We start from the raw sequence: 12,489 nt of genomic DNA, 5'->3' as shown, positions 1-12,489 counted from the left end.
ACAGCTGGCGCATCGGTCGCTTGATGGTTTTGCAAACTCAGGCTGATGTCGCAAGCACGATTGCCGATATTCCGTGATCAGACGGGAGCATACTTTGCTATGGTCACACAACGGACGCCTGCAGCTTTCGGTCTGTTTTGGGTTATGGCCTGGGAACAGCAAACTCATGCTCTCGTAACATATCTCTTGGGCCCGCCCTTCATCCCCTAAGGTCATAGAGAGGAAGATATGGCCAACCAGATAGGGATTCATCGTACCCAATAGCTTCCGTTGGTAATAATACGAAGGGCTCGACTTTTGATCAAGGAATTGTTCATGCTGAGGGAAATCTTCACTCCGGAAATTTCAACATAGCAGGCGGGATCCTTGAAGCCGCTAACATTCCCTTAAGTCGTCTCACCGATCATTATGCATGACACATAGCATGTTGTATGGACAGTAGTGCCATTTTCTTCTCTCCCGAAAACATAGTACATTACCATTCCCTATATCCACATCGTGTACACTTTCCAAGAATTCTACATGCCGCATATTAGCACTGACGATTGAAACAGTGACCCATTTACTCACCCAAGTCCATGTTCGTAACAATTGTGTGGGGCTACTTGGGGAGGCTCAGTTTGTATGCGCTGGGGCGGGGCGAATGGCTGCTCGTATGGATTGTCGTATGTTAAGCTACGTTGTGGTAGGCGAGTGTGAGCTTGTTGGGGTGGCTCTGGACTACTGTGCGTTGGTGGCGACGACTGGAAACCTGCCTCCGGTGAGGCGTTCAGTGCAGGCGGCGGCCCGTAATTACTGTTATGATGATAGCTTTGGTTGCTCTGGTACGAACTCCCGTCTGCATTCAAGGGCGCGAAGGAGGCCTGACCTTGTGGGGGTGAGGATGGCTGCTGAGGATTGCTATAGCCTTGCTGTTGGCTTTCATAACCCTGCTGCGGTGACCCATACTGCTGTTGTGTACCAAGGCTCTGTGTTGGGGCCTGTGGTGATTGATGGTAGCCTGGATATGGAAGGGCTGGCGTAGGGTTTGCGTAATAGCCCTGTGCTGACATCGGCGGTTGAGGTTGCCAGCCACCGTAATAAGACGAGTTCTGCCCTTCACCAGGTCGAACAGGAGCAAAAGCTCGGTCGGGTGGATCTTCTGGTTCCGCTTGTGGGGCGTATCTACTATCATGCCTCTGGTCGGCATGCCGAAATGCCTGGACAGCTTCGAGTTTGGCCTTGCTAGACTTCCACGGGTTCATGACTTGTTATTGGCCCACGGAGCGGGCCGTGTGAACGGGCTATGTGATTGAGACCAGCTGAGCTTATCAGGGCGATCAATAAAGTCTGAGTCGATGCGATCGTGATAATTTCCGGTCAGGTAAATCGTGACGAAGTGTTTCAAGCAGGGCTGAGCGATGCTGGAGGAGGACTCTTATCTGCCCCGCGAGGCAGCAAGTCAGATGCATATTAAATTAAGAGGTCGCTTCCAGTGAGGCTCTGGAGAGTGAGCTTTCCCGGTGCTGGAGACATGTGGCGCAGAGACGGCACGCGCGAACCAGTGGCGTCGCGTTCCGGTCAAGCGTAAGACGAATGACATGAACAGTGTATGCACGCGCTGCGTATTTCATGCGGTCTCCTCTTCAGCTTTCCGTTTGCGGCTGTGCATATTTTGACTTAGGTGGCGGCCAATGAGAAGTGTAGTATGTAACATGGCACTGCCTGGACGGGCGGGGTGTGCAGCTCAGCCCGGCCTTGTGTCACCGTCATCAAACAAATAAGTAATGTGTTGGCCCGGGCAGTCGATAACAGCGACAGACGGGCATCATGGCAAATATATTTCGCACTCGCGATCCTATACTGCCAGGTCCTGGTGCACACATACCCACTACGTTTACTCAGGTTCCTATGCAGAACCTCGCTCCAGCGGCAAGTACCCTTAGTAACGCATCGGTAACCGATAAGGAAAAGTTCGTGAAAGCCTGGAAGTATGAGGGCTACAAAGAGTTTGGAAAGTGGATGGCTTCAGACGACGACTTTTTTGTGTTTCGGCGCTTTGAGAGTCTAAATGCGACAACAATAGCGTACTTGCAGTACCGGATCTCGGAGCTCGAACGAACATTGGAAGAGATTCATGAGGCGAATGAGCAGGACGAAAAGGGGAAAAACTCCAGCTTCAAATGGGATGAGAAATATCAACAGGACCGCTTCCAAATCATGAACGAACTCTCGTGTCTACTCCTACATTACAGTAAGTACCGAAGGGTTCTACAACGCGACAATACTAACCGCGACAGATCAATTTATCGACGCATTCTCCAAGATACGTAAACGCCCACGAGCAGAATCCCGTCAAGTGGACTATGCCGAAAACTGGCTGAAGCGTGGTGCCATCACCGCGTCAGAAACACGTTTCGTCAAACACAAGAGCGATTTAATATCGATCAATGAAAGAGTTCGTCCACCACTAGGCCGCTGGCTAGAGGCGTGTCGTTCCCTACACACATGGCGAATCTTCAAGGCGAAGTTTGTAGAGGACCTGCATGTCCAATCGGACGCTACATCCTACTCTAGCGACCATGCCTTCGAGAGCTTCACCACACTCAGCATAATAGCCTTAGGACTTTCTATGCTACTTGCGCCTTTATGGTGGATGCAGAATGTTCCTAACAACAACGATCGGCTGGGGATTATTACGGGGTTCGTGATCCTCTTCACTTTACTAGGGACAGGCGCGACCATCAATAGGCCTTTCGAGGTGGTGGCAGCGACTGCGGCGTACGCGGCGGTGCTTATGGTGTTTATGCAGATTGGGGGTAAATAGCAGTGCTAGAAAGGTGTCAAGTATCTCGTTATGCGGATGTTGTGGGCTGGTGTTGGGAGTCGGGTGCGTAGTCGAAAGCGAACCTTGGAGGCAGGCCCAGCCCCGCTGAAACATGACTAAGCAGCGAGATTGCCTCGTTTCCACATCAGCCACTTGGACCTTCATCTCCCACCTCATCGCGCAAAGTCAACCTTGTTTTCAAAGCAACCAGACAGTAGGGTGTTGGCGACTCGCAAGCCTTCTGCTGTTGCTTTCCACCTCGCTCGACCCTGGAGCAATGTGGATGGAAACTGCCAATGGAAAGATGGTTTGAAGCCACCATCTGTTCTTCTGGCGTCACCGGGCATGATGCTCACCTCCCGACCAACAAAAGTCCGTGGTACGAAGTCATCGGTTCGCGTTAGCATCTCCGAGCTGCAGTTTCGAAGCGAGGAAGTCCGTGGGCCGGTCCTGCATCGCATCGCATTTAGCCTATAGTCTCTGGGTGGCGGTAGCTGATCTGAGTGGTAAGATAATACAATGGACTATTTTACGACTGGTGCTTGGATACAGACGAATACTGCCTGGACGACCATGTTGATGTACAGAAGAGATGCAGATGAGATAGTATCTTGATGATCGGTCTCGATCCGCATCATGGCCTCCCTACTACAGTTCATCTACGCCTGCACCACCTCCTGCAGGCCATCGTTCGCGCTTAGCCCATCTCACCAACACCGCTTCCGTACGGCTCACCAAGGAACCTAGCGCTTCCGCTACCATGCGGCCCCTTCGGAAAGCCTAGACCTTGTCAGCGGCACGGGACGTCCAGCCTCGCAGGATCGCTTACTAGGGTAGCAGACCAGGTTCACACGAGAAAAGAAACATATCATCGACTCGATCGCTGGTGTCAGACAAACGAACGTCAGAACTTCTGCTTGGAAATGCAGGTTGGTCACATCACTTGCATGTCAGCTTCACTCGGGATGCGCCACATCCAGTGACCGGTCGGGTTATGCTTACGGACGATCGAGCAACACATCGGATCGAGAGCTCACGGCCTTTTCTTAGCAATGAGAACATCAAATTCCACAACATCAGCGTCTGTCACCTCATCAGCGTACTCAGGCGTTGCTCACAAAGTACCTCGCTGCGAAGACTGTAATGGCATCAAGGAATACAAGGTCCACATATCCGACTATGCGGTGCAGCAGGATCATGCAGACGATGCATGCCCTTTCATCCTCCTCAACCTTGGCAGCTCCCATCTGCATACTGTTGTATTACCTCCAACAGGTACCAGTCGACCCGACGATCCGTTCGACTCATCGCGGCCTTAATCCGGATGCTGTTACGTGTTCGCAATTGGTGTTGCGCTTTCTGAGTGAGCTGAGCAGTAGCATGTACCTATAGGTCACACAACTATTGCACAGTAAGATGCGCTAAGAACGATATGGCCTACCCACGAGGGTGAATCAGCCTTCTAGAAGAGAAGGAGGAACAAGTTTGGCTCACCACCAACACGATTGACTACTGGCGGTGAGGCGAAAGTGTGCATCCCAAGCTCTCAACAGCATCGCGAAAGCATCAGCCTAGTCGCATAGGTGTTGAAAATAACGCCTCTTTTGGCCTGGAGCCATACCTCCCAAAATCCTATCCAGTGGACGACCAATGATCTCTCGCAGGGTCGGATGTGGGAGCTTGATGCACCATGATACCTGCGCCGTAGGCCGACATCGCCAGACGTCAGCCCTCGTATCTATTCACACCAACATCTTCAAGAGATCCATAGGCCATGCAAACTTCGTTGAGACGTCCGTGCGAAGAGGCATCCTTCGTGTCAGCAGAGGTAGGCTAACGAAACTTTGTGAACAGCTAGGCATACCTTGCCCAGGAAATGAGCCTCACGACAAAGTATAAATAATACAGCGTCTACCCATCAAATAGTCTCCATCACAACAGTATCATTAACACCTTCAACTACACTTCACTCAACCAAACCAATCCCACACACCCTTCAAAATGCAGTTCACAACCACCATCGCCCTCCTCATCGCTGCCGTCAGCATCAACGCCGCCCCAACGGAGATGAGCAAGCGCCTCGACACCATTCCCCTCAAGTTCTACTCCGGCCCAGGCTGCAACACCGGCATCGCCGTCACGACCGCTTACATCCCCGCCGATGGCAGCTGCTTCCCTACCTCGCCCATCTTCAGCGGAAACACAGACTCCGCGTTGATCCTCCCTACCGACTTGCCGGCGCTGCCTGCTGGTTGCACTCGTGAGTTACCTGAAATGAAGCAATTGGTTTCGGGATGATGAGAGCTAATCTGATTGTGTTAGTCGTTGCCTACTCTGACAACACTTGCTCGAGCGTCAACAGCATCGTCTACGACGTCACTGGTCGTTGCGGTACTTTCGGTCCTAACAAGCCCATCTTCTCCGCGAGGGCTGTTGGTACCTGCCAGTAAATTCTTGCTCAAACTTGAGGATGATATGGCATGCGTTTTTGCGAGAATGGTTTAGTGCTCTCTGGTCGATATTCGGATTTCTTGAGTCAGCGGCGCCGGGTCCAACACTCCGATGCCCGTTGACGAGAGAGAGGTGATGTGGTGTAACACGGTTGGCGATGAACTCTTCTCGTCACTCTTTAGCTAGATTCTTCGTATTGGATGGGGATACCCCCTCTTACTACTACACTTTTGTCATAACCAACGTTGCCCAACCTTATATACAATCGTGTGAATCTCTTTCCCATTACCAAACATTACAAAAGCTCTACAATCTATAACATGTCTAATCCTGCTTCCTGGAACTCCTCTTAACAAGCGTCTCATCCGAACTCGCAGCATCTTTCGTACTAACGACATGGAATGAGAAGTCCAACTCGCCCACCAGTCCCTTAACAGCCTTCAACAACCGTTCAATATCCATATGTATGCACCTCGTACTTATGCTCATGACTGCGAACGCGGCGTATCCTGGCTCGGCGATGTGTCTCAAGCTCAAGATCTCAGGGTCTACCATTTCTAGTTTCCGGCTGAGCTGCCCACCTGGTGGGGCGTGTAGATAAGGAGGCAAGGGCTGTGCATTTGTGACGCTGGAAGAGAGCATTGCGAGTAATGAGGTAATCTCATGTGAAGTTACTTTTGCGGAGAGGATGACGCGGCGGAAGTCGTTGAACCATTGCGCGGAGTGGTGGTCGGGGAAGGCGGCTTCTTCTGTTTCGGGGGATGTGGGGTCGGCGGATTGGTGGTTAAGGGAGGGGTGGGTGAAGGCTTGGGAGGCGTAGCCTAGGAGGGCCGTGTAGTTCACGATGCTGATGTGTGTTGTTAGTCATGCTCAAGCCATTACAGTGCTGCATTGTTGGGGGTAATACGTACTTCTCGACGTAACCAATGATTTTCTCATACTCTTCTTTGGGAAACTTGCCTCCAAGTGGGAACTCCCACTTGACGAATCCGGCATGCATCTTCAGTCCTTGCAGGGTGAGCATCTGTTTGGCGAAGACCTTATTCCGAGCCTTGACGAGCTGATAGCCTGGACTCTCTTTGTCAGTCTCTTCGTCGCCGCCTAGCTCACCGCGGATGCGGCCCATGACCTGTTCGTGCATGATGCTATACATATTTGCGGAAAGGTATAGCGCGCCACCAAGTTTTTGTCGGAGCGCAGAGTGCTCGGTGATGGGGTAAGGAAAGATAGTCCAGAAGAAGGCGACAGCTAGACCACCCACTACGGTGGCAAGACGGTAGGGGCCAAGTGTGTAGATCGGGTATGCAGGCTGACCTGTTGTCGCTGTCGCGGCTTGTTCTCCGATCTTGCGAACTTGTAGTTCATAACCGACGATCATAGTAGCAGTGACCACACTGATCATTCCAACGATGACGAGATCCATGCGTTTTAATGGGATGTAGAAGCCGATTGCGACGAAGAACCAAAGGAAAACCAGGATGCCCGCAGTTTGTTGCCCAGGAATGTACCAAATGAGCCAGGCTACTATCATTGCGACGGCGGTACCTGCGATCCTGAGTATGAACTGGAAAATTGATTGACCAGCTGTCGGAGTCATAGAGATGGCCACCATGATCAACGCCCAGACCAAGCGCTGCTCGACGAAAAATTGTTGCGTTGGACGAAGGAAAGCGACAACGGCTATACTCATCGTCGCACACGCAGCACGGAAACCAAAAGCCGACTCGTCACTCCGCAGGAAACGTGAGATGCCACGTACACCATTGCCAAACTTCTGCCACGCGTTTGTAGGCGGTAGATGCTCGGGGTCTTTCTTCTCCTGGTACGCTTCACCCATATAAACTGTCGTGTTGCTCCTGTCGAAACCTGCAACTGTTGTCTCGTCGTCGGAGGTGGAGTCCTGGCTCGCGAAGATACTCTTCGCCCATTTCTTGAAACGCCGTCCACCAGGCCAGATGAACTTGCTTTTCAAAGTCGCTTGATCGCGCTCGTCTGCGAATTTGACGAATTCGATCACGGACCGGCTTATGGAGTTGAGCAGGAACATGACGTAGAGCACCATGAAGAGCTGTCGTTGGTCCCGATTTCGTGTGGTGATGCTCGGCATGAGCTTCAGGGTTTCCTCGTCAAGTGCTGATGGAGACGAGAAGTAATCATCGCGAAGCTTGATACCCTTGGTTTCGACCCAATGGCGCAAAGTAGGTTCCTTCCTGCTGAAGAAGGCGTCGGCTTGCTTCTGCATGTATTCTGCGAAGCCCGGTTCTCCTGGTTTGATAGCGTCACCCTTCGCCTCAGCGTCGTCCTGGTTCTGGCCCTTCTTCTTTTTCGGCGGCTTGGCCAGCTGCAACTTGAACATAACGTGTGCAAGTCCATCATCGAGAGCCTGGAAGATGTTGTTGAACGGCTCATGAACAAATTGAAACATGTTGTTCCATTCCTGAACGGTTTGCCTTCTGATCTCCTCGTCATGTTCGTCTTCTTGTCCATCCCAGTGGTTGATTTCAGCCGCCCGCTCGAAAAGATCCATCACGGAGCCGAGACCCAAAATTGGAAGCATGATTGCCCGCAGATTCTTGAACATGCCCTCGAGGTCGTCTGGCGTCAGTTTTCCATAAGCGATCTCTCTTTTTGCAAACGGTAGGTCCGCGGTAAGCTTGCCGTGCAACGCCTGCAGTGAACCAGTCATCTTCTTGATGGCCGCTACTTCCGGCCTGGGTTTCGCCTTCTTCTTCCCATCTCCGTCCTCAGGCACGTACTTTTCGCCGAACATGTCGCTTGTTTCCAGGCTGTGGATGTAGTTCTTGTGTGCGCCCAGAGTCCCTCGCAATAAGCCAATGTATCCCGCTGCTTCCTTCATCACCACCTTACGCGATGTGACAGGAACGATGAATAGGGCCACTCCGGTTGCGATCGCGAAACCAGTCAAGAATGCCACTAGAAGTCTTTTGATGAAGGACTCGCATTGTGGTACTGTTTGAAACAAGAAGCCATTAGTCGCTGCAACATTAACCTGAATTGCGTAAATTATCGCTGGAAATGCCAGTTGCGGAAACTTCGCTTTCATAGCATTGATGACATAAATTTGGAAGAAAAGCCACACTCCAAGGACTGCCGACTGCGAAGAGTTGTAACGTTGTGGTGGTGCTCCAGGTACAGTCGTATGTTGTCGGGCTTTGACTCCCGACCAAACCATGAGCATGGCGAGAGCCGAACCAATACAAGTCGCCAATATGTTCATCGTCATCGTCTGAATAAACTTTGCGCGCGGCATGATACAGAATCCCAGGATACTGATGATAGCCGTGAGGTAGCCCAACGTAGTGAAGTATTGCGCAACAGGCGTCGCCTGATACATCGCAAGGCAAATTGTCGGTGGCAGTGCCGCCTTGCCCATCATCATGAGCGTACCCGGATCCAGACCGAGTTTAGTCCACGCTGCTTTGAGTTTTGACGGCTTCTTCTCTTTTTTCTCTCCATCTGTTCTGTCCTCCGTGAGTGTCGCATCTTGGTGGTAATCGTTCGACTGCCCCTGCTCGCCGCGTGGTGATTCCCCTGCTGTGTTCGTGGAATCCACCTCTTCCTTATCCGCAACATTCCGGCCCGTCGCGGTAGACGCCATTGTGGCGCTGTGAGTTCAATCGACTACCCAGGTAGATGAGCAGGTAGCGAGAGATGAATCCAGCAACAGTTAAGACATTATTGAGAGTCCTTCAGGGCTAGATCGCCCAACGAATCCCCATAGGGGCCACCGATCCTCCGCACCCGAGAGTCGCGCCGCGTTCGGCATTTTTCACGCGCGCGGTCAACGTCATGGTCCGTGATGTGAGTGGCCAAGCCGCGCGCTAAGACAGATCTAAAGTTTAGTCACAGGGACTTCCCAGCCATTCGGGCCTTCGGTCTGGGTTATCATCCGCTTGTAATTGCAATGTCGCAATGTCGCAAAGTCGGCATGCGGCATGGGCACGCGAAGGTTTATCAGATTCGTCCGGGCTATCTGTATTGGTAACGCCGAAAAGAAGATGCTTGGTAGTTCGTACGATCTGTGGTATATGCTGCTATATACAAACTTCAAAAGCAATGCCCTATACAACAATGCGCTCGAAGCTGTACTTCGGCACGCGTTTGCTGATCAGCATACCCATCTCTCTCTTGCTTCGCGGCTCCTTCTTTCCTCCCTTGCCGCTCTTCATCTTCTCCACGCCCTGGTCTGCCTTGGCTCCAAGCGGCAGCATAGGCAAATCTTCCTCTCCACTAAGCTTGCTCGCGACACCGAATGGTTTGCCTTGTACCTCCAAAGTTTTGTTAGAGGGCTTCTTCGATGTCGGTACAGTGGAAGCGTAGCGTAGGAACTCTGCAAGTAGACCACGTATGAAGTGAGCTTCGAAGAAACCACTCAGTGCTACAGATGCATCCCGGTTTAACGATTTGAGCATGTCTTCTCCGGTTTCCGAGGCGGAGACTGTGCCGACAGAAGCCAACCAAGCTCCTGCGCCAATGGCGTCGAGAGTGGTAGAGAGAAGAGAAGCAATGATGGCGACTGCATGGTCGTCAGGGTCATCGCCTGAGTTCTCAGCATGAGGCGACTCTGTCTCTACAAAGCCCAGTGGCGAAGACCACCCACCGTTCTTCAATTCCAGATGCAAAAGGCGAATCAGCGATTCGAGGTCTCGCCGCGGCAACATTGAGCGAAGAGTTGCACTGACTATTGGTGCTGAGAAGGTATGGAGCCGGATCAGAGCGGGTCGCAGTGTGTGGCTGCGCGTCAACAGACCATGGTCAAGCACCGACAAGGCATGATCGATTTCGTGCGAGGCTGCTTCGAGCTCGGTAGCAAAGTCCAGGTCCATGTCGTCGTCTGATGGATTGGTGCCATTCATCAAAAGCTTTGTTGCTTCATTGTCCTTTGGCTCGTCATCTATACTTTGGATAAGAAGCTTGATAGCTTGAACGACCTCGCCCACTGGGAGGAACTGAGTGTGATTGAGTACTGCCGAGAGGATGTGCAGATCGGGATCGTATTCGACCAAAGCCTTGACGATATCCCCATCCACGATAGCGGAAGCTGACTGCATTTGCTCGTTTGTTCCTTCGAAAAGGGATCGGCGGATGGACTCCTTGGTGAGATGTCCAATCTGTAGAAGCCACTGAAAAACGTTGGGTGGGAAGAAGCCGACCCTCAACTGTCCTTGTGATTCCTCTTCTGTGGCATCTACCCAATAGAAGATCTTACTCAATGCGTATAGTGCATACTGACGGTATTGCTGTCGTTGGTGGCCAGGAATGGTTTTGGGAATTGTCCATCTGGGCAGGTCATCCTTGGAAGTTTCATCGTCGAGTTTGTCAACGACCATAGCATCCTCGTCAGGAAGACTTGGGCCCCCTCCGTTCGTCAAGGGTCCGCCGTTTACCTCATTCTCATGCTTCTGAGCTGCATCGGCAGACTCAACTTCGATACCCAGGTCTGTCGCAAAGGATCGCTCGAACTTTGCAATCTTACCCCTTGTGGCGTACTTGTTGAGCTTCCATTTTCGCTCCTGCCATTTCTGAGCGTCGCCTGTGCTGAGAGTCGATTCTGGTGCGATTCCCTTGCCAAGAGCGTCGATAAGAAGAGTACCTTCGGTCTTGGTCCGTTTGCGTGATCCTGCTCCACCATACTGCATACCAAATATCTCGTCCTCTCGAGCAGCAACAATCAGTCCAGTGTCGGCGTAGTACGCCACGAGGCTGCATGGTGAAACCTTCTGTTCGTCGCTCTCGGGCTGCGTGTGCTTCCTCTTCTTCGATGGGCTAAGAGACTCTGATGTGGATGGACTAGGGTTCATGGATTGCACAGCTTGCAAAGAGTTATACTTGACATCGAACACTCGGCATGTATTTTGCGACGTGGTGAAGATGATATCTTGGGATGTTCTGAGGAAAGAGTCGACAGCCGACCCGGGAAGCGCAAATTCCGACTGGAGCTTTGGTACGGTCCCAGACAGGTCGTAAGATAGCAGGTTCCCGCTTGCGAAAATGTGAAGGGCACCACTGGAAGGGTATAGAGCGATCTGAGATGTAGGAACCCGTGCGGCTGAGGCCTTTGGTTGCGGTAGGTCCAACGATGCTAGGTGTTTCAGCGGCGAGAGCTGGTTCGTAGTAAGATCGACGGATCTTGGCTGTACTTGAACAAGGGTGAGTGTCCTCGTTTTGTCTGCCTTACGTTCGACGATGCAGAGAACCTGAACAAGGTCAAGAAGATCCGAGGTTTCGTCTGGAGTGGGATCCAAGATGGTAGCGATGTCTTGTCGGCTTCGCAGGAGCCCTCGTATGACCGACCTGGCACTGGCGAGCGTAATGTGCTCGATATCCACGTCGGTGCCTCTGGACGGTAGGAGGACCTTCAAATTTACGGCCCATCTGACATCCTGGAGATCGGCTGACAGAGACATGACATCTCCGTTGTCGAAAGTCGCTAGTATATCGTGCGTCGCATCATTAGCTGAGCCGCCAGGTGCGACAGGAAGCGAGTCTAGTGTCGAGACGCGCGCAACATCGGAGGGCGTATACGAGGTCTTGCTGGTCTCGGTGTGGTCGCCAGACGATTTATCGTGGAAGCACACGAGTGAGGGCTTCTCGGCCGGTGACGATGCGGCTAGGGAAACGTAGGTAAAGCGTTGTGTCGAAGTCTTCGAGGAGCCCTTGCGATAGATCGAGTATGGGGCGGCCGCGAAGGTTGCGCTCGGAGGGAGCGCATAGGAAGTGACGAGTTGAGGATTTTGGAGCTGGAAAAGAGTTGAGCGCATATCCCATGTCGCAATAAAAAAGTACCTACGCTGTATATGGATATACCCTCTCCATCGACGCCAACTGCGATTTCGGTGCGCTTTCTCTTCTTTATGCCGCTAATGCTGCATACTCCAGAGGCGTGAACATGGCCGTTGGTGGAGCCGATGGGCCTGGACAGCGAGGCCAATGTGAATGGAGCGCCAATCGATTGGTCGAACGACATGATGTTTGCCAGACCCGAGTGTCGATTGAGCTGAGGTCTGCGTGAACCGTCGGGTGAGGCGCGTGCTTTGGTTGCGCGGTCGAGTCTGTCGAAAAAAAGATTGGAGCTCCGGCAGAAAGGCAGGCGGTGCGAAATCTTGGCGGAGGCTAAAGTGTGGCTCTTAGTGGCGCCCTTAGCGCGTCGGCGCGTCACGTCGCGTGTCCCCGGAAGTGTCTTCGATCATCGTTGACGGCGACGACGACCA

General features: G+C 52.3%; 4 protein-coding genes across 4 annotated transcripts; 2 read left to right on the top strand and 2 right to left on the bottom strand.

The window, feature by feature from the left end:
* Nucleotides 1-1,890: 1,890 nt before the first annotated feature.
* J4E90_001718 (uncharacterized protein) lies at nt 1,891-2,806 on the top strand (the record flags this gene model as incomplete). Its single annotated transcript, XM_051431302.1, has 2 exons — nt 1,891-2,233; nt 2,280-2,806. The coding sequence occupies 2 exons, from the start codon at nt 1,891-1,893 to the stop codon at nt 2,804-2,806; spliced, it is 870 nt and encodes a 289-aa protein (XP_051294436.1).
* A 2,001-nt stretch (nt 2,807-4,807) lies between these two features.
* On the top strand, nt 4,808-5,256 carry J4E90_001717 (uncharacterized protein; the record flags this gene model as incomplete). The annotated part of the gene is made up of 2 exons (XM_051431301.1): nt 4,808-5,066; nt 5,129-5,256. The coding sequence occupies 2 exons, from the start codon at nt 4,808-4,810 to the stop codon at nt 5,254-5,256; spliced, it is 387 nt and encodes a 128-aa protein (XP_051294435.1).
* A 325-nt stretch (nt 5,257-5,581) lies between these two features.
* J4E90_001716 (uncharacterized protein) lies at nt 5,582-8,876 on the bottom strand (the record flags this gene model as incomplete). The annotated part of the gene is made up of 2 exons (XM_051431300.1): nt 5,582-6,104; nt 6,169-8,876. 2 exons carry the CDS (start codon nt 8,874-8,876, stop codon nt 5,582-5,584), a joined length of 3,231 nt encoding a protein of 1,076 aa, XP_051294434.1.
* Nucleotides 8,877-9,339: 463 nt separating this feature from the next.
* J4E90_001715 (uncharacterized protein) lies at nt 9,340-12,245 on the bottom strand (the record flags this gene model as incomplete). Its single annotated transcript, XM_051431299.1, has 2 exons — nt 9,340-12,018; nt 12,069-12,245. The coding sequence occupies 2 exons, from the start codon at nt 12,243-12,245 to the stop codon at nt 9,340-9,342; spliced, it is 2,856 nt and encodes a 951-aa protein (XP_051294433.1).
* Nucleotides 12,246-12,489: the final 244 nt, after the last annotated feature.

The sequence above is a fragment of the Alternaria incomplexa genome (assembly GCF_024043165.1).
Source record: "Alternaria incomplexa strain BMP 0042 chromosome Unknown scaffold_2, whole genome shotgun sequence".
Taxonomy (NCBI): Eukaryota; Fungi; Ascomycota; class Dothideomycetes; order Pleosporales; family Pleosporaceae; genus Alternaria; species Alternaria incomplexa.
Note: the sequence above shows the minus strand (reverse complement) of the source record. Positions and strands in the feature narration are given on the sequence as shown.